This window comes from Leptinotarsa decemlineata, unplaced genomic scaffold (genome assembly GCF_025532065.1).
Source record: "Leptinotarsa decemlineata unplaced genomic scaffold, Ldec_3_MD MMD2_tig00078422_RagTag_RagTag, whole genome shotgun sequence".
NCBI lineage: Eukaryota > Metazoa > Arthropoda > Insecta > Coleoptera > Chrysomelidae > Leptinotarsa > Leptinotarsa decemlineata.
The window spans coordinates 17,141,946-17,167,329 of NW_027412747.1; the positions used below are offsets into that span (position 1 = coordinate 17,141,946).

General features: G+C 37.0%; 1 protein-coding gene across 2 annotated transcripts in view; it reads right to left on the reverse strand.

Moving 5' to 3' along the window:
• Positions 1 to 2,439: 2,439 nt before the first annotated feature.
• LOC111511236 (tubulin beta-3 chain) overlaps positions 2,440 to 25,384 on the reverse strand; it is a 77,655-nt gene continuing 54,710 nt past the window's right edge. The window contains exons 1-4 of one of the 2 annotated variants that reach the window (XM_023167248.2): positions 23,364 to 23,574; positions 22,383 to 23,189; positions 8,936 to 9,184; positions 2,440 to 3,376 (exon numbers count right to left, since the gene is read on the reverse strand). In XM_023167248.2, coding sequence (XP_023023016.2) covers positions 3,237 to 3,376; positions 8,936 to 9,184; positions 22,383 to 23,189; positions 23,364 to 23,529 — 1,362 coding nt within the window. In that variant the 5' untranslated portion in view covers positions 23,530 to 23,574 and the 3' untranslated portion in view covers positions 2,440 to 3,236. Of the gene's footprint in view, positions 3,377 to 8,935; positions 9,185 to 22,382; positions 23,190 to 23,363; positions 23,575 to 25,384 lie in introns of those variants that run through there. The other variant, XM_074186459.1, reaches the window with a different exon arrangement.

A 25,384-nucleotide genomic window follows, 5' to 3' on the forward strand; every position in this document is an offset into this window, starting at 1 on the left:
TCTCAGCAAGTTTATTTCACATAGACGCAGTTATTCAGATGAAAGAGTTCTTAAACTGTGGAGTTCGAGGTGTACTGAGTTGAACCCCAAAACGATGAGCAGTGACAGTCCGTCGCGTATTTCTGATATGTACCACTCTTGGTGGAATCAAATGCGCCAAGTCACTTGAACACTTCAAGTGAAAGTATCTATAGAAAAGAGACAAATCTCCAAACTTTCTTCGATGTTCCAGGCTCTCGAGGTTACACGTGATGTTCGCGTCTCCAATCAGGCGAATGGCTATTTTCTGGATGGAATCCAGCAACTCCGGGAAGCTCTGCTACAAAACATATCCTGAACAATACTCCGAAGAAGGTCTGATCTGAGCATTATTAAGCATTAAAAGTTGCTGAGGTGTGTAGAGTTTTATGGTTCGGAACAGTGTTCCTAGCTTTTGGGAAACAGCCTTTGCAGTTCCAGCGACTTGATTGTGGACATATTGGTGTCCATTTTAACCCCCAACAAACTTGTTTGAAGGTGATTGACAATGTTTCATGATGAATTTCACTAGTTCGGACTTCCATTGTCTACTATATAAAATGATTTGAAATCCCTGAACCAACTAAAAAAGAAGAATTGAAAATGAATAGCTGAAAATAACAATTATATTAACCAAAATAAACCTGAAATGAAATAATAGTGAAATAAAATACAAGTAAAAATAGATACTACCTGCAGATAAAGAAAACGCTACTGTGGTAATGGATACCGTTCTCTACGAACAGAAGATCGAAGAGGTTCTTCAGATAGGACAATACACAAAGATCGTACGGGACCCTACTGCATCAATCGAAAGGAAGTTGTACCGGACTTTGAAAAAACACCAAGTCTATTTTTCGGACAAGGAAAGATCATCGCTAACACCGCACCACAGTAAGCCCCCTCACTTGTACGGACTCCCCAAAATCCACAAGAAGGACGTTCCGCTTAGACCGATCATCAGCTCCAGAGACTCGACTACTCAAAACTTGTCTAGATTTTTACTTCCCTTAATACAACCATTACAAGGAAATACATCGTCTTTTGTGAAGAATTCAAGGCATTTTGTCGAACTACTAGGGTCAATTGAGGTCACACAGGAAGATCAACTAATTAGTTTCGACGTGGAAGGCCTTTACACCAACGTTAAGGTCGAAGAAGCACTCCAAATCATACAGAGAAAGCTATCCGAAGACGAGAACCTGAAAGAGAGAACGAATCTACCTATAGAAGTAATTATGGAATTACTAGGATGCTGTGTACGAAACTGTTATTTCCAACTGAAGGACGAATTCTTTACACAAGATGAGGGATCGTCACTTTCACCAGTCATAGCCAACATATATATATGAAGTGGTTTGAAACTCTGGCCATTGAAGAAGCCCACAAGAAACCTCGAGTTTGGAGGAGATATGTTGACGACACCTTCATAATATGGAACCATGGGAATACTGAACAAGACGCCTTCCTGAAACACATTAACAGCGTGAGACCTTCCATCACTTTCCCAATGGAGAAGGAAATCCACAACGAATTACCATTATTAGACGTTTTGGTGAAGAGCTCCGACACTAAGTGGGAAACATCTGTATACCGAAAACCCACTCATACGGGACAGTATCTGAACCACGAATCCAACCACCATCAAACGACTAAAAGAGAAATCATCAAGACTCTATTAGACCGTGCTTTTGGGCTCTATAATACAAAGGAAGGCCTCGAGAAGGAACTAGACATCATCATAAATGATCTTCAACGGAATGGCTACTCCAAAGCAATGGTAGAAAATACTTTGGCTGAAAGACAGCAGGAGCCTCGCAAGGAAGAGAAGCCGTCACAACCAGTGCTTGCACTTCCCTACATCAGAGGATTATCGGAGAGGATAAGAAGTATTGGTTCCAAGTACAACATCAGAACCTGCTTCAGATCCGGCAAAACTATCCGTAGCAGCCTCACGAACACCAGGCCACTAAACGCGGACTGCGATTCCAAGAATTGCATTTACCGAATACCCTGCGAGTACGGAGAATCATACATCGGTGAAACTGAGAGGCCATTGGGAGATCGCATTGCTAAGCACAAGAAACACACACAGCGAGGAGAAACCAGCAAATCCGGAAAGCAGAGCATGTTTGGACTCATCAACATAACATCAAGTGGGCTTAAGCTGAAATCATCCACAAAGAGGAACACTGGTGTAGGAGAAAATTCAAAGAAGCCGCGTATATGTTGTCAAGCTAGCGTAGAAATACGTAACATATGAATAACTGCGGATAACTACGCAGCAGACTTGTGACGTTAACTTTTGTTCAAAGGAGAAGTGGACTTGTATTGTAATAATGAATAGAAGGATTTCATTGACATTTAATGTAAAATAGCGGAGCATACAACTAGTTCTGAATTGAAAAATGAAACAATCAATGTGGTAGAAAAGTCAGTCTTTATTCTACGAATTTTCTGGAAAAAATGTAAAAAATCAGATTAAAAAATCGTATAAAAATGTGAACAGCAATCTGTGACATGTTGAATTTGAAAAAATATTACTTGCAACATGCGCGTGGAATATAAAAACCATATTTTCAAAAAGTTTTCCATCGAACTCCCCGAAAAAACCGTCAAAATATTCCACAATAATACTTAATCCTACCAACCTAAAATCTATTATTCAAATAGTAATTTTAGCAATATTAGGGAATCTAAGAAATTCCCTAGAAAAATTACCGACTAGTTAACAACACTCAAGCATATTCCAAATAATATTTTGGGATCAATTCAATATTTTACGTTTTTGTGAGAAGCAGAATAGTTTTGTGATGAACTATAAAAAATAATTAAAGCCGTGAGTACAAAAAACTATTGATATGGGTGAACTTATTTAAAGTACTGTCGAATGATTTTTTTCACAAATATAAATATAAAATTCAATAAATTACGATGTTTCTAACCTAGAATTCCAAAATAGAACTGAACATACTACTACAATTAGTAAATATATTTCATAAAAACAATTATCTCCAATAAAATCAATACACAGTTTTAAAAAACAATTGTAAGTAAATAGTATCCCTTTCAATAACCCGAATATTTATTTAGAAAATTACTAACGTTATTTCGCGAATATCTATCTTCGGTTCTATTTCAAAATTCGCTTCTATTGTCCTGATGAAGAGCTTTTTACTTATACCGATTCAAAATGAAGGAAAATCTTATATGATTCGTCAACAATTAAAATCATCTGCAGCGGCTTCCTCTTCAGCTTCGTATTCGTCATCAGCTGTAGCTTCTTGATACTGCTGGTACTCAGAAACCAAGTCGTTCATGTTGGATTCTGCTTCAGTAAACTCCATTTCGTCCATACCTTTAACAAAGGTGGTGTGTCAGAATCAAACAAAAAATTTTAAAGTAAATTTCATAAAGACATTAACAACACATTTTGTAACTCATGAAGGCATATCAGATTTGAGAAAATATTCATTATTACAGGATCAGGAGGATTTTAGAATTCGATTGTTTACATATTGACCTGGAGAGAGAGGTTAGATGGACTGCATATAGACTTGGGCACATTGCCAATTGCACAAATCAATGTAATTCAGAATGCAACAGACTATTGGTTGACAGTGGAAGTCACAGCATTCTAGAAATGACCTCTGACTTTATGCCTCCAACTGTCAACTACGAACTGCCTTATGTAGTACTGTTTCCGAGTAAAGAGGGCTGGATCCTCCAGGTGGATCAAAAACACCTTCCGGTTCTGGTGTAGGTGTTTTCAGTCGCAGACCCAAGACAGAGATATCAATCTGCCTAGGAACCTATGCGACTGTATTTCAAGCGGAAATTTACGCTATTGAATTGTGTGCCGAGAGATTAAGAATCCAACCTTATACACAAGTCAATAAAAATATTCTCGGACAGTCGAGCGGCGTTAGAAGCTCTTGGCTCTTACCGGGCAACGTCTAAATTGGTAGCAAATTGCCAAAAACGACTCTTCCTAATTGGAAGACTTAACAAATTGTCTCTGGTCTGGATTTCTGGCCATACTGGCCTGAAAGGCAATGAGGCTGCTGACTCCCTTGCATAGGAGGGTGCTTTGCAAGCAGCTCCATTGGACCAGAACCAGTCACTGGCATCGCTTTAGGCTTTGCCAAATAGAGATCGAGCACCTGATTGGCAAGAAGATTTATGGACTTCTGGCAGAATCTTCCAGGATTGGTTCACTCCAAGGCGTTTATTCACCCTTCACACAGTTGTTGGACTACCGTAGGGATGAACTACGATGCCTAACAGGCCTTCTTACAAGACACTGTCATTTGAATCATCATATGAAGAGACTCAGACTGTCGGAAGACAGTGTGTGTCGCCTCTGTTTGGAAAATGAAGAAAAAGCGGAGCACATACTTTGTGCCTGCCCCGCTGGAGACGGAATTATGGTTTTAGAGTTCGTCAGAGCCGTACTCTTACCATCTGACCTGAAAGACCACTCACCATACAAACTAATCAGCTTCGTTAAGGAGCTGCGTTTATTTGGTCGAGTGTGAATAAGTGTGAACCACAATAAATTCTTGCGGGTTGCGGTTGAGGGTCGAATAGACCCACTCACCTATTTCCATCGTGGAAATAGGTTCACCATAATCTACACAGTTCACCATAACCTACTTCTTCTTCAAGAGGAAGATCAAACTGTTTGATCTTGGTGTTTGATCACTTGGTGATCGAAACACATGTCGAGGTGTTGAAATAACGATTTGGTGTTGAGAAAAAACACCAGTGATATTCATTACTACACCAAAGGTTCCAAACAGTGTATCACAAGAAGGATTTCTGGGACAATAAAGCATGATTGATTGATTGATTATTTTTTGACAAGTGTCATATGATCCCCCCCATAAAAATTTAGTAAGAGCTTGCTGTCTAATATAACATATATAATATATAACAATTATAATCTCTATTGGAATTGAAAGGTGTATATTTTTAGGAAGGATTATTTTTTGGGAAATAATGGTTCTGGCTTTTCATCTCTTCAAACTCATGCAAAAAATATAGGAATATTCCTAATAGTTTATTTTAAACATGGAGAACTAGAAGTCCAAAATCTCAAAAATCAAAAAAATGTATAATCTGAATGTTATCATGTACATATGAAAGTATACGGTCTTTCATTGGGCGGTTCTTATCTTTAAATTCAAATAAAACGAAGTGTTTGTGAGATATCATCGACATTTTTTATTCCTTTGAAAGACTGATGCCTATGAGTGGTATATACCATCCTTCAAATGCCCGCCACGTTTTCTCTGGGTGAAGGGCATTTGAAAGGTACAACCTTCCATGACACTGGCACATAAATCAGGCTAGGTTATGTTGGCTTCGAGGACTGCTGTATCCACATACACTTGCGACCTAAAAAAACCGTTTAATCGCACGGTGGCGAGTTCATATCACCTCTACGTAAGATGACCATGTCCTCAAATCGTTCGTGCAGAATATCCAATGAGACATGAGCTGTGTGACACGTAGCGACGTCCTGTTGAAACCACATGTCGTTGGCGCCCAGACCATCCAATTCAGGTCAAAAGAAGTCGGCAATCATCGTGCTCGTCGTTGACAATAATGGCGTGGCCAACGTCGTTCTTAGAGAAATATGGTCCTATGATGCCGCCAGCCCAAAATCCACAGCAAACAGTGACTGTTTCGGGATGCATCGGACGCTTTTGTATCTCATATGGATTGGTATCGTCCCAAATTCTACAATTTCAGTTGTTCACGTACCCACACATCCAGAAATGGGCCTCATTGCTGAAGATTTTTTTTTCGAAGAAAATTAGGGTCAGTTGCAAACTGCTCCAGAGCTCATTTAGCGGACACACGTCGTTGTCGTTCACCTTTAGTTCCTGGGGTTCCGCCCTAATCATGTCGCAAAATTTGCCAAGTTGTGGTCTGCGAAAGGCCGAGTTCTTGTGAGCGATGAATCGAATTTCCCTGCACACTCTCACAGGCAGCGCCGATGCTTTTCGGCATAGCTTGCGTTTCGTCGACGTGAGGGCGTTCGTCGATCGTTTACTGAACCAGTGGACTCAAATTTATCCACCACATTGCGAATATTCTTCTCGATCAGAAGGCCACAGGATTATGGCGAACGCGAAATGGGCGAAGCGCTCGGTACATTGCTCGAACGTATTCAAAAGACACTTCATTGGAAAATTTTCACTAAACGGTTTTACAACAATGGAACACGTATTCAGCCATACAATGGCTTTTTCGGGCGCGTCTTTACTGTAAAGTGTCTGCCAATTCCATCAGATATCTTAAGAAAGACCCTAGGTGTTTTTTGTATTTCAAACTTATTCTGCGATGTGCTTTAATGACACAAAACGTATGGTTTTTCAACCAATGTATAAAAAACGAAGTATAACCCAAATTTACCTTCCTGAAGACCAATAACAGAAGTAGAGCAGCTGAAGAAGGAATCAATTACGAAGGAAATGAATGGATGAAGGTAAAAAGAAAATTCCTATATTGTAAGAGAGATATCTTGAATGTTTATCAGAAAGTAATGCATTCGGAATTATTATTTAGATTGCATTAGGTTAAGTTAGGTTAGGTCTAAAGTGAGTGAGTCTATTCGACTCTCCACTGCAACCTGCAAGTCTTTATTGTAGCTCACAGCTATTCACACTCGACCAAATAAACCCAGTTTCTTAACGAAGCCGATTAGTTTGTATGGTGGGTGGTCTTTCAGGTCAGATGGTAAGAGTACAGCTCTGCCGAACTCTAAGAACCTGATTCGGTCCCCAGCGGGGTAGGCACAAAGTATACGCTCTGCTGTTTCATCATTTTCCAAACAGAGGCGACACACTGTCTTCGGTCAGTTCGAGTATCCCTATTGTAGTCCAATAACTGTTTGGTATCAAGCTTCGAAGGGTGAATAAATGCCTTGGAGTAAGCCAATCATGGATGATTCTTCTAGAAGTCCATAAATTTTCTTGCCATCCAGGTATTCAATGTTTGTTTGGCAAAGTCTAAAGCGATGCCAATGACAGGTTCTGGTCCGATGAAGCTGCTTGCAGCACCCTCCTTTGCAAGGGAGTCAGCAGCCTTCCAGACCAGTATGGCCAGGAATCCAGACCAGAGACAATCTGTTACGTCTTCCTAACGAGGAAAGTCGTTTTTGTCAATTTGCTACCAATTTAGACGTTGCTCGATAAGAGCCAAGACTGACTGTCCGAGAATATTTTTATGGACTCGTGTATGATGTTGGATTCTTCCAATCTCTCCGCACACAATTCAATAGATTGCATTATATGGAATTCCAAACTTTGGACACAGATGCTCGCAATAAAGTTAGTGACATAACTCCAATGAATAATTCAGTTTAGACTTCCCAAGAAACGGGCCAAAGTTGGGAAACTACCCTAATCATAAATTTTTCGACAGATTTTTAAATCTCTCCGACACGAATTTACACTAAATGAAGCGAAATTGTTAGAAAGAGCCTCAGTCATAACCTAAAAAATATTAATTCTATGAGCATAGAAAGTTTAGGTATAGAAACGGAGCTGGCTATGAAAGTTACTGGCAATTATAATGAACATGTCGCCGCAAATATTTTGAAATCTGAACCTGTTGATTAAATTGAGTCTAATAGAGAAATTAAAATTGCAAAATTAAAGCTAAGGATAATGAAGAGATAAAAAAAGGAGTAAATACTCGCCCGAAGAAGCCATCGTATGGCGTGTTGGGTTTTTGTAAAACTGCCAATTCCATCATATAAAAATGTTTTATTATTTTCAAGTATTGTTGAATGCTATACAGGGTGTAACATAAGTAAGTAAAATTATTCAAGTGACGTATTCCTGAGACAATTTTAAGAAAAAAAGTCTATATGAACTTGTGTCCGAAAATGCTTCGTTTCGGAGATACGGGGTGTTGAAATTGAATTTTTTTGTTCGCTTTTTAAAAATAACTCATTCAAAAAATTAGTTATTTGCCCGAAGTTTTTTTGACGTGTGAAATCATAATTACGTATTAATTTTTATGTAACATCTAGAGGGCGCTGCGTACGCTGTCATTATTTATTTCTAATTGCCCTAACTTTTTTGACAGTAGACTGTTGGTACTTTTCATGAAAAAACCTAATTCCCACACCTTTTCCGAGTAAAAAAGGCACACCTCCTCAATAACGCTGGAGGTGATCGTTTTCGAAATATTTACAATTTTCTATATCGATGCATATTACTTAGCGCCTAGGGCGCTAAATGAAGTTGCTGAGAACATTACAAAAACTAAGTATGTGATGGATCTCGTCAAAATAAACAACTTTTTCCTGTAAAATGTTTGACGAAGAATGATTCGTTTTCGAAATAGAGATTGTTGAAATTTTTAAAAACATGGTAGGTTTCTGTCATAAGTTTTTTGCAATTTTTGTTATCTTCATCAAATTTTATACGCAGTATACCTGTACAGACTCCTTCTAAATTGAGCATTATCGAACTGCTTATTCAATCCAAATTGAAAAAAAAAATTGTCAAGTTTAATTATTCAATTAGAAAGTGCTACATTTCGGAGTTTGTAAAAAAACAATTCGGAGAAGTACTATGTTACTTATTAGGAAAATAAACATTTCAAAATTGAACGAAACAACTATTACAACAACTGGCAAATTTACAAAACAGACTGAATAAATGACAAGTAATTTGACATATGCATCTTCAACAAGAAGGCCGTTATCAATGATCAAAGTACGGAAGTCCCAGTTGGAAGACTTCATACGTAGTTGTAGTTCTGAATCAGAATTCCTAGTTCAAAGTTGGAAACCCGCGATTAAAGAGTCTGAGTTGCGAGTTCAATATCGGATGAAATAGGATTTTAAAGTGGTGTCTTCCTAAATAAATAAAATTGTAAATAAATAGGTAAATACCTTCACCAGTGTACCAGTGCAAGAAAGCTTTGCGCCTGAACATGGCTGCGAACTGTTCAGAAATCCGTTTGAACAACTCCTGGATGGCTGTAGTATTGCCGATGAACGTGGAGGACATCTTCAGTCCCACTGGAGGGATATCACACACAGCCGTTTTCACATTGTTCGGGATCCACTCTACGAAGTAACTGCTGTTTTTGTTCTGGACGGCCAGCATTTGTTCATCTACTTCTTTCATGGACATTCTGCCTGTAAACAAACAATCAGGGGTTTTATTGTTGTTTTATGCTATGGCGGCGGATGAAGGAAGAGGCGTGGTGGCGACAACTAAAAGTTTACTGTACAGAAATAGGTGTGTTTACAACGCTTCATGTATTATTGTGTTGTATGGGGTTCGTTGACACGGGATGGGCCTTTAAATGTCTGTCCTAGGAATATAATACAGTCAATTCGTGCTCGAACCCGTAGCGGGAACATTCTCGGGTAGTTTTGATTTCTTCCAGTTTTTATGTTTTTTTTTTGAGTGCTGAATCCGAATATGAGGTTTGCTAATAAAATTTCCTTACGGAACATTGAAGAAAACACAAGAAAAGATCAAAAATCCCATTTTTTGGCAGTTTTCTGCTTATAAATCGAAAACTATCAACTTTTCGTGAATTACCTTTCTTCACAAAATGGAAGTACATGAAATTTCCTACAAATTTCATAATTCAGGTTTTTTCTCCGACAAACCGTTCTGGCTCAAACTACAGTTGAAAATTGGCGTATTTTATCTGACATCACAAAAAATCAACTCTTTCCACTTCAAAACTTTAATTTACTGTTGAATGATATCAATTAGTAAATGCTTCCCAATTATCTGCACATACCTTATTTGAATCAAATATGTAAAGGTACAGGTGATTAGTAAAAAAAATAATGTTCAAGTTTAATGTAGTTTGATAAAGTCCGAAATTGTTCAAATTCAGTTACAAAAAAAGTTTAGAAAAGAGATTCATTTATATTATATTCATGTTATATTTCAATACATATCTATCTACATGATTTCTCTTGTTTTTAGAGTACTAAAGTTGGTGACTGAATAGCAATAAAAGTAACGGACCTGAATTGGAACCTTGTTGTTTTCCTGATTTTGATTCAAGAAGATAAAATTCAAACATTAGAATGGATTTCTTCTTTTTTGAAACACCGTCATCAGTACGTATGTATTCCAAATGTCCAATCTGAAAGGGTTGGTTTCGTCAATTCAAAGAGTAAAGCCATTAATATTGGTGTATTTTATTCATATTCTACTCTAACGATCTGGATAAATTGAAAAGCGTTCATGTAACAATATCTGCAGACGACACGTCATTGATAATTTCACAAAAAAACGAATTAAATATGCAACAAGATACAGAAAAAGCTCTAGAACTGATGCAGGACTGGTGCAATACAAATTTCATGAATTTGAATGCTCATAAAACCCAAATTATACGATTTCATAACTATCAAAGAAAATGCGATCCTCTCAGAATTAAGATGAGTGTTGATGTATCCATTGACAGTACAGATGAAACCAAACAACACCTCAGCTAGTGGCTCTATACCATGCACAGGTTGTGTCACGAATTAGGTATGGAATATGCTTGTGGAGAAATTCCACTTTGGCAAGAAATATTTTTTCTATACAAAAAAGAATAGTGAGAATAATAGCTAGACTTCCTAGTACACATGCCTTTAGGGACCTTTACAAACATTTCAGAATTTTGATCCTTACGTCTGTCTATATTTATGAATTACCCGTCTTTATTTTGAAAAATATACAAAAATTTGTTTTGACGGGAGATTTTAACTCCATAAATACACGCCAAAGAAAAAATTACCACATTCCGTTCACAAAATGTAAAGTCTCTGACAATGCACCTACAATTATGGGTATGTCTATTTACAATCATTCAATTTACCTAAAAGTATATAAGAAGCCAAATATTAAAAAAAAATCAGTAGCTCCTTCAAACAATTCCTGTCTGAAAAATGTTTCTACATGTTGGAAGAATATTTTAATAGCTAGTTATATCATACATGTATATAGGTGTAAGTGAATGTGTGTATATGTATTATGTTGACTTTAATATATCTTTATTCTTAAATAACTGTACTTTTGTTTTAGTGTTCTTGCATTATATATTCACAATTCCTATACATTTTATTTGTCTTGTGGGAAAATAAATATTTTTTTTACCGAAGTATGCGCTGGTCAGGCCCTATCCCTCAAAGCCCCGATACCTTCGGGAGGGCGCGCCAGCATTATCAACCAATGACCACTCTCCACACCGTGGGGTAAGTGATCATTGGGTCCAAGAATCATGTGCCCTGAGAAAGCGCAGTGAGCCAACAATGACAGCCTTCTGCATCTGTGCGGCTAAGATTTCTGCCTTAGTGCGGCAAGCCGGTATGATTTTGAAATTCGAGAGTAGAGAGGACATCATTCCACCAAGGACTCCAATAATCAGAACAACCATCTTGACAGAGTGATCTTGATAGCGTCTGCGGAGTTCGAAGAGAAAATCTCGATATTTTATCCGTTTTTCCTCCTCTTTTCTGTCAATACTCGTCTCGCCAGGAGCTGAAAACTCCACAATAAATATCATTTTGCTCTGGTGGTCGAGAAGGACTACATCAAGCTTATTAGCTTGTATAAGCCTGAGGGTGGGGAACGAATAGTTCCAATAAATTTGGCACTTCTCGTTTCCCACAACGGATTCAATATCCCCCGGAGAGTAGGGCAACACCGGTGTCTCGTCAATAACGTAAGAGTGCCGTAGATGGTAATATCTTTTGGGGCCACGTTATGTTGATGAATATAGGTCGAGACCGCATTTGCTGGACATGCCGATAGCAAGTGCATTAGGGTCTTAGCCGCCTTGCGGAAGGCCCTGCACCTTGTGTCAGGAACCTCTATACTTATCACGCGACTGCAGTAGACTAAGGTGCTGAAAACACCATCCTGGCTAGCCATGATGAATCCCTCAGTTTCCGACTTCAGCCCAATCGATCTGAGAAAAGCGAACGTCAGGCACTTTGATAAGTCAAGGTCTCCAATGAAGACCCCATGCATTAGCTTATCATTGTGTTTCCGCAGAAGTAGGGTGATCTCTGCGGCTTCTATCTGAGCTTTTTGCTGAACGGGTTCCAACTCGGTGACAGAGTTGTGGTTACCTCTTTCAGTGGAGCTGCTCGGGCAGCTGCCCTGAAGAGAAATGCTCCAACTCCTGCTCTCTCATGGTCATGGACCATGCAGAGAAGGGGATTCGAACCCTAAAGACTTTACAGGCCATATCCAGTACCATTCTGTCAGGTAGACACTCCAAACTCAAAAGTCCACGGCCTCCCTGTTGTCGGGGAAAGTACAATCATGGATCGGACGATTTGTGATGCAAACTTCTATAGAGATGCATCATTTTTTCGGGTATTTACGTCGAGTTGATACAGCTCCTCCCGTGTCCACTTCACTACTCCAAACGAGTAGAGTAAGGTTGAAACGGCAAGCATATTTGTTGCAGCAACTTTGTTCTTCCCCGACAGTTCTGATAACCACATCTGTCGAAGTTTGTGCTGATACTTGCCGCGGAGAAAGTTCTTCACTGTTGTTACCTCTTGAGAGTGGCGTTGTTCTACCCCGAGGTAAGTATACGTCTCTCCGGCATCCAAATGATGTAGGATGCTTTCATCTACGAGCTGCACATCCTCTCCGTAGTCCCCGCATCGTCCCCTTTTGAGATGGACCATTGCACATTTGTCTATCCCGAATTTCATACCGATAGCATGCGTTATTATCATTATTATTATTATTAAACAATAGCAAATTGATAGATTATCTTTTGCAAAAATGTATTGAAATCGATTCTAACGACAGCTTTTTTGTAGGTCCATTATATAATCCAGCATCAACCTCACAAATTGATTTTCTTCATGCAGATTATTCGTGCATGAAATATCTAACTCAGCCATTTTTATAAATTAATCCATCTTGATTTTTACACAATATATTTTCTTCTTATAATTTTATACATTATAATAATCAGGAATACCAAAAATTGATGTGGTCTCAAATCTCATATTCTATAGGAAACTTTTATAAATTATTTAATGGCAATCGTTCTAGACTCTAGAGTGATTTTCTAAAAAAACTGAACTTTTTTTAATTTTTGCAATTGTTCGTGTGCGGATTTGAAACTTATGTATTATTGCAAATCCTCTGAGCACTTTCAGGTGCTTTGTTTGTTCAATAATTTATGGCATAGGTAGTCAGAATTAGTCAATTTAACCATTTTCTTCAAAGTGTAGTTTGTAGCCCAATCCGACAATTTGCATAGACAAAACCAATACTTTGAATATTTCCATCAACGAATGTGAAAGTATGATGTTTAACATCATAGAACAAAATACACAGTTGAGAGCAATGCGCAATCGAAGGTCATGAAAATAAATTTTAGATGGTAAGTGAAATCTTCCTCAAATAACAAAATATCCAATTATTCGAAATGCAAAGTCACGACAATTAATTAAACGGAACAAGAACAGTGGAGAATGGGAGAAATAACGGTATCAATATCAATTGAAGCTTATGAAAAAACCGATTAAGAGTGAGATGGTTGAATGGTTGAAATAAAAAAATTCTGCAGAAATCAGTTGCTGAAAAGTGGTGCAATTTATAACAATTACAGAGTGAAATATAAGACACTTCATTAGCATGTGGAATTTTGGTGTCTTCTTAACTGAAAAACCCATCAGCCCATCAGCATGAAGCATCTCGTAAACTTTCATGAAGGTTTTTTACATGTAAAATATTTAATCACTTTCACGAGTATTCTCCAGAATTGACTACAGAGTGGTAGAATATACTGATTATTTCAGAAGTTGTTTTATTCATTCAGATTTTCAATTTCTGTCTAGACTACCGTTTTTTTTTTTCAAAATGGGCCTGAAACTGAAAAATCTCGAGACAAACTGAAGATAACTAATATATCATATAAGATTCCAACCACTGTCTTAATATTGGTGCCTTAGTCTGCCTCCCTCTTCCTTTATATCTCTCCTAGATGTTGGTCCCAGGTGAGTCTAGACTTTAGTATCATCCCCAGATGTTCAATTTTCCCCAACAATGAGCAGAGACAGTCCGTCGCGTATTTCTGATATGTACCGCTCTTGACCTTAATGTCTAGACTAGCTGGCTATATAGAGTAATCATTAATCAAATATTCATTAACAGAGTAAAAACCGTATTGTAAAAGATTTTTTTTATCGCAGATTTAAATTTTATCCTGTCAAGATTTCTTGTCTTCTCAGTCATTTTATTATAAAGTTTGATATTGGGAGAATTCCTAGCCGATTTATCTAGACGATATCGAGGCTCAAGTAAAATGTCTTTTGTTCTTGTATTGTAAGTATGGAAATCCGAACTGGTTGTGAATATGTCTTTATGTTTATGAATGTGAAGAAGAGTATGATAGATATATAATGAAGGTACTGTCATGATACCATACCTGACAAATAGCGGACGGCAATGATCTCTGTATTCAGCATTAGCCATAACTCTCAGCGCTCTTTTCTGTATACCTAATAAACACTTTACTGGCGTGCGTTGAATTTCCCCACAACATGACACCGTAATTCAGATGTGATTGAATGAGGGCGTGAAAAGTACTGAGTTTCTCGATTTGTAAATATTTTTAGTTTGCGGAGAACAAAGATATAGGTGGAGATTTTTTTACACAGAATGTCAATATGTGGACCCCAGGCTAGATCGTCATCCAGTGTTATTCCCAGAAGATTAACGGTATCACCTTTGCTCGACGCATGATTGCTGAAGAAGTTTAATTTCTACGTTTTATCTATATTCAGAGTCAGCATGTTATCAGAATACCAGTGTTCAGCTGAGTCTAATACCTCATCCTCTATATTTGTGAGATTGTGTAGAACACGGTCGGTGTTAAGTATGGTAGCGTCATCAGCATAGATAACTATTTTATTAGGCAAACATTGATAGAAAAGATCATTTATATAGATGATAAAAAGAAGGGGCCCTAAAACCGACCCTTGCAGAACGCCATGATTAATTTTTTCCACTTGGGAACGTCTTGTGCCATCTGAGAAGCATATATATCTGTCCGTTAGGTAAGATTTCAATAGTTTCAGTGGTAGCCCTCTTATACCATAGTGATCCAGCTTTTTTATCAGTAAATCATGGGAAACGCAGTCAAAGGCCTTGCTGAGATCTACTTAGGTGATTGAAGTATAAGTACCTTCTTCAAAACTCTGGACTACATTTTTTACCACAGTGTAAACTGCATCAAGTGTGCTTCGATTTTTTCTGAATCCGAACTGGAATTTGTGTATAAGGGGGTATTTTTCAAAGAAAACTATCAAGCGATTTTTAATCAAGATTTCAAAAACTTTCCCAATAATCGAAATTAATGATATCGGTCGATAATTGCCCTGGATCGGGGGGTCTCCTTTTTTAAAATGGCAATTACCCTGGCGATTTTTAATGATTCCAGAAATACTCCAGTACTGAAACACAAATTTATGAGGGATGTGAGTGGAACCACAATAAACTCAGCAATTTCTTTCAAAACACGAGAATTTAAATCATAGATATCGACACTTGATGAATTTTCAACTGAACGAATAGCCTCAATTACTTCAGATACGGAAACGGGTTCTAAAAAGAAGGTCGCCTCTGGGGATGGTACAGACCTCAAGAAGCAAGGATGAATCCTGTCACAGGAAGAAATTTGTTCAATCAGAAGATCCGCTACTGTAGAGAAATAAAGAGCAAAATTTTTACAAGAAACGGGACATTATTTTATTTTGGATATTCGAGTTCCTTTCTTGGTTTATAATTCTCCAAGAGTCTCTCTGAGGTTCAACTCAGTACACCTCGAACGTCACTGTTTAGGAACTCTTTCATCTGGAGAACTGCGTTTATGAAGAATAAAATTCCTGAGAAGGTTTTTCCAAATGGATTCAATCTCCAGCGATTCAAATCCAATCTGAATCACTACTTTCGCACAGGCACCGCTCTTAGAGCTTGTATTTCGTCCATGAAAAGTCTATTATTCCCATTTGAGATGTTTGACATTTGGGTAGTTATGGGGAGGAGGTAGCAAAAAGATGTGAAAATACTCCCCCTAAAAATTAAGGGAAATGCTTTTTATGAATTTTTAGTGTTATTATGAAATACCTCATTCAGAATGGATCTTTCAAACTGTATTCATTGATCAAACGGTCATATCTAGAAGCCAACGTCATTTGAATTTTAAGAAACACAGAGGAAGTGCGATTGTTTCATAAACCGCAAATATATGATAAAGTATTCTTTATCCGACTTTAATGATCTAACAACAAGTTAATTGAAAATGATAATAAGCCAACACCATTTATGTTCTGCCACATGATTCATCAACTGATGTATTTCGACTTCCAGATCGTGATCTTTGAAATACAATTTATTCAAAAGAATTCTTTCTGAATGAAAAGGAATCAATTAAACAAAGGTATAGAACATTATATGAATAAATTTAAAGCGTATATTTTTAGGAGAGATAAATTTTTGGCCTTCTACTTCTCCATCTTGACACATTTCAAAACGTTCAAAGGTGCGAACTCGTTTCCTCCTTTTCATAAAAGGGGATGTATGCATCTCCAGTTTTGGTGAAATTGGAGACACGTGTGAATCATTTCATTCGTTTCACGAGCCAGTATAAAGATATCTGCAGAATTCTGAATAATGTCAGTAGACCCACTGTGATTCGAAAGTGCATGTAGATTATAACGACAACGAGTCACATTGTCTGCTGCATAATTGTTCATATCTAATGCATCTAGAGGAAATTCGATGACAACAATTAACTTGCCTCTTAATCTTTCTGTTATAAATAATCTTTTAAAATGAATGACTAAAATACGGGGAAACTTATGGATTGATAGAGACTTTGATTCAAGCTCAATAAGAATTTTGTTTAAATTTTGAAGAAACCAAACATTTTTAGAGAGATTGGTTTTTGGAAAAACGTTTTGGCTTTCAGCTTCAAATAAAAAATGTGGGAAACCCCAAAAAAGATAGAACTAGAATAAACACTTTGCAAAAATGTGTCAATCTTGCACAGATTTTTTCAGATACAAATTGGAAGAAAAAGCATCTTCGAAACAACTACTTTCAATAATACTACAAGTATTCAAATACATCGAAATTTTTCATAAATATGAAATATTGAATTTGAGTCATGTAGACAGAATTGAAAGACGAAGATAATTTTCCAAATCGAATAAATAATCGATATATTCATGTTTCACTCGATAAATCAATTACCTCAAACAGAAAAACAACGAAGGAAGCACGATTTCACATAACCATGATAGGTAAAAGGCTAATTAATTCCTTTTGTTACTATAACAATGAATACGTTCAAGAAAAATTCAATCTTTGTTTCGTTGTAGACAGTGCCAAACTTGGCAGAGGAAATGCATTGTTTTCTGAATGGGTCATAGTCATTAACGTCGTGAGTAATAATTTTGCTATTGGAATATGATATGCAAATATCAAACCTTCAGACTGTTTAGTGAACAAATGAAGGCTGCATAGATTTGATAATGGGTTAGACAGATTGATAGGTTGGAACCTGCACTTTTAATAAGTTCCAAACGGATCAGTTCCATATTGATTTCAATCTAAGAGCCACCGGTACTGACGATGCCCGATAGGCTGAAACAGCTGTCTACCGGTGGCTCTCAGATTGCAATCAGTATGGGAATGATCAGAATTGTACTTATCTATTTATTTTTTGATTTTCATGGAATTATTTTCCAGCAGCTTGACTGCATTACCCTTTCTCGATTTCATATCATTTCTGTGAACATGTGGATTCGTTTTCCGATGGAATTTCAGGTTAGGTTTCCAATTTTTTGCAAAAATTGTGAAAAAATTCGATTTTGTTTTAGTTTTTTGCGAATAACTCGAAAACTACGCATTTTGTGTAGGAAGTTCACCATAGAAAAAGAAAGAAGATAAAATTTACTACATTTTATGTCATTGAAGTTTTTTTCTACGGTCAACCATTAAGTCATGGGAGAACGCTAAACGTGAGGGAAAACCCCCAAAACTCAAAAAATCGGGATTTTCGGCTATTTAACACGAAAATGCAATATTTAAGGAATGATTCGTTAAACTCACACTAAGTTGTCTTGTAGAAAAATTCTTGATTCTTATCACTCTTTCAGGATCTACCACCAGGTTCAGCACTAGCTTGGTGTGGGTTTGGAAAAAAGCGATCTCAGGCTTAGAGCCAGTGATCACGCTTGCTCCCCTAGCTCCACCTGCGCTTCTGAAGCTGATTTCGTGCAGGTGTACCACAAATTGCCAGCGAAATTGTGGGTACAGGAAGGCAGGTCTATCCTGCTCCTCCTTATGCGTAAATTGTGAGGGCACCTGCAATAACACTGAAACGGTGCTAGAGGAGGAGCAGAACGAGGAGGAAGCCGAGACTGAGATGAACGATTAGTTGCAGGTGGACATTCCACAAGGAGAAAACTCAAAAGGTAAATGCTTGCAATACCTTAATACTACTCAATCCGTTATTGAAATTCAACTCCCTCCACTGATTCTATGCTTTAATTTTTTTCTTTTACAGATGAAGATGATCCGAATCCTAGTGAACGGCTCTCGGAAAGGTTGAGGACGTAAGAAAATCGAAGGTACGATAATTTGAGGATTGCAGAGAAACAGTATTTTTACAGTCACAACTTTCTAAACTTTCTAGAGTTCTCACAGTCCTCACTATCCCGTTAGAAGAAGAATTCGAAGATTGAATAATGACGATGATGACAATTTTAGCGTTCATTTCACTACTAATATACACAAATTTCATTTCGTACATGTAAACGATTTCATGTTTTTGTAATCAATATATTATTTGAAACCGAATTGAACTTTTTTCCTTTATACTCACTTTTTTATTTTTTTTTTAAATACTTTTACATATATTTATTTATGTATGACTATAATTTACAGAAGTACACATACGTACGAGTGTGTTTCAACGTCAAATAATTACGTTGGCTGGATAGGGTTGACGACTTTCGCGTCAAACCACCAAAATTCCGATTTTTGCAGTTTTCTGTTTTTCACCCCCTCTTTTATAAATATTATGTGAACCTACATGTATATATATATACATATATATATATATATATATATATATATATATATATATATATATATATATATTTATATATATACATATATATATATATATATATATATATATATATATATATATTTATATATATACATATATATATATATATATATATATATATATATATATATATATATATATATATACAAAGACGTTTCCCGCGTCAAATCGCCAAAAATTCCGATTTTAGGAATTTTGGGGTTTTCCCCCAATTTTGGCATTCTCCCGTGGCTTAACGGTTGACCGTAGGAAAAAACTTCATAAACATAAAATGTAGGATATGTTATTCTCTATCTTTTTGTATGGCTGACCTTTCTCCACCAATTGCGTCGTTTTCGAGTTATTTGCAAAAACCCAAAACTAAGCCGAATTTTTTCACGATTTTTGCAAAAAAACATTTCCCGTGAAAAATTTGGTTGGCTAACCTCAGATTCGTGTTCAGCAGCCCAAAATACTATTTGAAACCAATTTTCAAAATTCTTGCAAAACTTTTCGCAAAAAAACACAAGCTGCCTGGACTACATGAATAAATTTGAAAATCGCTACATACGTAGCCCGCGAAATTTGAAAAATTTGAAATATCAGCATATTTTTTCAACAGCCCACGTACATTTGAACACTTCCAATAGACAGTTGGGATCAATGAATTCCATATAAGTCGATAAATTAGAGAAAATGAAACAATTTGGCTGCTGGTCCTAACAACCACAATTTCATTCATGAAATTTATCAACAGGAAAAACCACATTGTAACGATTTTGGGTTATTATCACAAAATTCATAAGCACTTCATTGACTTTTTTGTAAAATTCTTTTATATCACATTTTTCAACATCCAATATTCAAAAATTGAATATTGCGAAACATTCCTGAGTTGATGTCGAAATTTATAGTTTCAAAATAAAATGTTTTCGGTGTGAGATATGAAATGCCCATTTTATCAGTTGTGTACTATTTGTATAGTATAAAAGAACTGAAACCGAAAAAACTCTTCAATTAAAAAACATGCAAACAATTGTGTTCAGTATGCATCTTGTTACTATTATAAAATTTCATCGTTTCTTCTCCATCATCATTGGTTCTTGAAAATGGCTTCAAAGCAGAATCCGAAACGTCGAACAGACGCGGTTCAACGCGGACTATAGTCCGGGTTGAAAAAGAGGAAGAATATCTGATTTAACGCAAACATTAACTGTTTTTCTTCCTTTTCCACTTGTAAAAATATATACAGGGCTATTCAAATTCGTTTCTGTACATGGGGATCTCGTAAACGATAAGAGAGAGAGTGTCGGTGAAATTATGGCAAAGTTGCGTATTTTAGAGACCTATTCAATGATGTAAAAAAATCGAATGTAGCTCATTTGGTTCTGGAGATATACAGAAAAAAACAAAAAATCCCAAATTATTTTTTGTCTATATCTTCTTTATTCGCATACATATTGAAAATCTATCCACATTTTGCCATTGGCACTTGATGTGGACTATCTCAATATGTTCATAAATCTTTTATACAGGGTGTTATCTGACTTGGGCCACCCTATCTTCGAATTTTTAAATACGGACCTGTATTTTTTGTTATAGTTTTTGGATCGTAGACGTTCACTTCGTACTGAGAAATTAAATTTTCATTTTATATTTCGGAGAGGTTAGGTAATATTTGATTATAATTGGGTGAATTATTCCCGTTTAAATTACGGCCCTGAAAATTGATAGAATGAGTTAAATGAAAACACAATAGCAACTTTCACGTCTCCCTATGTAGGGTAGAGTTCATAGAGAGTTTTTTTTTTCATTTTTAGGTACCTATTCATATTTTTTCCATTGCTCTGAGCGTTTTCTATAATGAACTTGGAATAAGAAAACCTTTTATGATTATCTGAAACATATCTACAACAACAGAATATTATATGTGTTTTGATGAGCAGAAAAAGAAATGATAGCAATTATAATATCGGAAACGAACAATATGATTGTAATGAAAATTGAAATGAAATAATTTATATACACAAAAAAATTATTGGCGCAATAAATTATCGAATTGGAGTCCTTCCTTTTCGAGACAAATAATGAGCCAATCAGATGGCCTGCAAGATCACCAGATCTTACTATTTTGGACTGTTTTACATGGGGGACATTGAAAAATAGGATTTACGCTGACAGAGAGATAGAAAATGTGAAAGACTTGAGAATGGGGATTTTGAATGATTTCACAACAATGCAGCAAATAAGTGTATTGAAGACAATACATAATATGAAAAACCGAATTCAAAAATGTCTCGAAATCGAAGGACTCCAATTCGAACATTTATTGCGTCATTAATTTGTTTGTGTATATAAATTACTTCATTTCAATTTTCATAACAATTCTAGCGTTCGTTTCGGAAGTTATTATTGCCATTATTTCTTTTTCTGCTTATTAAAACGTATATAATATATTTTTTATGTAGATATGTTTCAGATAATCATAAAAGGTTTTTTTATTCGAAGTTCATTGTAGAAAACCTTCAGAACAATGGAAAAAATATGAATAGGTACCTAAATATGAAAAAAAAATCTCGAAAAACTCCACGATACGAAAGGGAGACGTGAAAGTTGCTATTATGTTTTTATTCAACTCAGTTAACCAATTTCCAGGGCCGTAATTTGAAAGGGAATAATTCACACAATTATAATCGAATTTGATTTGAAAGGGTTATATTTTTAGAAGAGATTAATTTTTTGGGAAAGAAAGTTTTTGTATCAGATGGAGTAGTAGAAAGCCAAAAACTTTCTTTCCCAAAAAAATATAATCGAATATTACCGAAAAATCCCAAAATATAAAATTTAATTTAATTTTTCAGTATACAACAACAGTATATTCAGCCTGCAGCTTGAACCATCGACTCCAACTTCGACCGATTGACTGAGTGAACAAAACATCCACGTTGAACCGCCCGGCTACCGACCGACATGATCATGACCAACCCAAATGTTAATTATGAGGTTTTTAAGTTCATGCAATGAAAATGGACAAACTGAATAACGTAATTAGGTCGACCATATTGTGAGAAATTCATTGAATAGCTTCAAAAATTGCAATATGCGTTACAATGTGCAATAGCATCTTCAGGTGTGTTCAATATGTATTAAACATGCCTGAAGAAGCTAAAGTACAGCGAAACATCGGCAAATATCGGCCAATTTCATTGATTAAATTGAAAAATTACCTCTGAATACGGCAGCAACAGTAAGATACCTTCCATGTCTAGGATCACAGGCGGCCATCATATTCTTCGAGTCGAACATTTGCTGTGTAAGTTCGGGAACAGTTAACGCCCTGTACTGCTGGTTACCTCGTGACGTAAGAGGAGCGAAACCAGGCATAAAGAAGTGAAGACGCGGGAAGGGAACCATATTCACAGCCAGTTTTCGGAGATCAGCGTTGAGCTGACCGGGGAACCTGAGGCAGGTGGTGACACCAGACATGGTGAGGGACACCAGATGGTTCAAATCGCCGTAGCTGGGGTTTGGGACCTTCAGAGTTCTGAAGCAAATATCATAGAGGGCTTCATTGTCGATGCAGTAGGTTTCGTCAGTATTTTCTACAAGTTGGTGTACGGATAAAGTTGCGTTGTAAGGTTCTACAACAGTGTCTGATACTTTTGGACTGGGCATCACGGAGTAGGTGTTCATTATCCTATCAGGGTACTCCTCGCGAATCTTAGAGATCAGGAGGGTACCCATGCCGGAACCGGTACCACCTCCAAGGGAGTGTGTGAGCTGGAACCCTTGCAGGCAGTCACAATTTTCGGCTTCTTTTCGTACGACATCTAGTACAGCGTCCACTAGTTCCGCTCCTTCGGTGTAATGGCCTTTGGCCCAGTTGTTTCCTGCTCCTGATTGGCCGAAGACGAAGTTGTCGGGTCGGAAGAGCTTTCCATAGACTCCGGATCGAACTGCGTCCATGGTGCCTGGTTCCAAATCCAAGAGGATGGCTCTTGGGACATATTTTCCTCCATCGATTCTGGATGCCACTGAAAAAAAATTGATAGTTGAATGACCCGTTTCCATGCCGTATGTTAAAAAAGTTCCTAAGGCTAATGGAAGGGAAATGGAGGGATAAAAAAATCATCAGACCATTTTTGAACTTTCAACATCCAACAAACAGTGCTCCGACATCATCTAACTACAAATAACCCATTTCTTACCTCCATCGTTGTCAACAAAATACATTTGACTTGCTATTCGTAAATTCAGCATACGAACTGTCACACGGTTCAGCTTATTTCTCTTATAAAATGGATAGCTGGATGACAGGAATGCTTTCTTTCTGGGACCATTGTTTTGACGATTGTCTATATCAGTGATGCCCATGCAAAGTTTACACCGGAAACCATAAAGGCTGAAATGGAACTAAACCATCTAAATAAAAAACAAAAAATAATCGAGGATTCAAACTGAGAATTGAAAACCCCCCAAAAAAAATCTAAAAGATAAGACACCAGAGAGAGAAAACTTCAGTATACAAACAACGAATTCACAGATACATGCATCTACGATGACCAAGGACGACGCCTTCAGTGGCGTAGCCCTAGACAGTACACCAATTCCAACCCGCTTTCCAATGCAAAATGCAAAATCCAAAGAATTATCTAAACTTTCCGGTTTAAATGAATAACCCAATGAAACCTAATGAAAACATTATTATAGTTGAACACAACACAGAACACACAACACAGAATAGATTTGATTACTCAATACAAGCTATTCTGAAACCCAATACTACAGGTACTCTAATACTCTGCAATAAAACACGCAGAAAACTTATAACACAGACAGAACGAGTACCGATAATCCAAAGAAATTTGTTAAAAGAGCAGCACACACTCTGTAATCATCACACATCCCTACAGATATGACAACAGAGAAGATAAAGATCGATGTACGATAGAAATCTGCAATTGAAGGAAGGATTACAAAACGTGAACGTACCTCACACGGGTATTCTAGATTGCAATAGCATTCTTAGGAGATTATAAAGTTACAGCTTGAAGAAAATGGTACATACGTGAAGCTATTTGAGAATATATAACAAAGTTAAACAACTTAACCAGCACAAGTGGGAGAGAAAAGATGCCTTCTTCCAAGGTTGATGTGAATTATTCTTCACTCTAGCCAATGAATTACAAAAATCAGTGAAAAATCTTATTATTACAGAAAAGCGGATGGAAATTTTTATACCCACGCCTATTAGAAGTAGCACCAGCAAATATTCCTCAAATGACAATCTTGATAGTGAAATAGTTGAAAATCAAAGAACTTTAACTGTATCATCAAAATATCCAGTGTCTTAGCAACAAAATTCTACAATGTTTTGGTTGGTTGCCGGGTTTTGCCGTGGTCGTGTTTGGTTACAATCTCTAAACGTTTCAATTGCAACTGCAGCAGTCATCATCAGTACGTGGTTGAAGTACTTTTCTTGACGTATCAGCAACAGTTTAAGTTGATACGTCAAGAGGAGTACTTCCTTAAGAGGATGTTGTGTACGAATCTTTTATTTCCAACTAAAGGACGAATTTTTTACACAAGATGAGGGAATGCCATTGGGATCACCACTTTCACCAGTTATAGCCAACATATATATGGAGTGGTATGAAATTCTGGCCATTAAAGAAGCTCACAAGAAGCCCCAATTCTGGTTGAGATATGTTGACACCTACATAATAAGGAACCATGGAAATACTGAACTAGACGCCTTCCAGAAACAAATCAATAGCGTGAGACCTTCCATCACTTTCACAATGAAGAACGAATTGCCATCCTTAGACGTATTGGCGAAGAGGACCGAAACTAAGTGGGAAACATCTGTATACCGAAAACCAACTCACACGGGACAGTATCTGAACCATCATCAAGACTCTAATAGACCGTGCTTTAGGGCTCTGTAATACGAAGGAAGGTCTCGAGAAGGAACTAGACATCATCAAAAATGATCTTCAACGGAATGGCTACTCCAATGCGATGGTGACAACAAGAGGCCCGCAAGGAATTGAAGCCGTCACAAGCAGTGCTTGAACTTCCACATCCTCATATCAGAGAATTATCGGAAAGGATAAGAAGAATTGGGTCCAAGTACAACATCTGAACTTGCTTCAGAACCGGAAACATATCCGTAGCAGCCTCAAAAAATCCAGGCCACCAGATGCGGACTGCTACTCCAAGACCCATC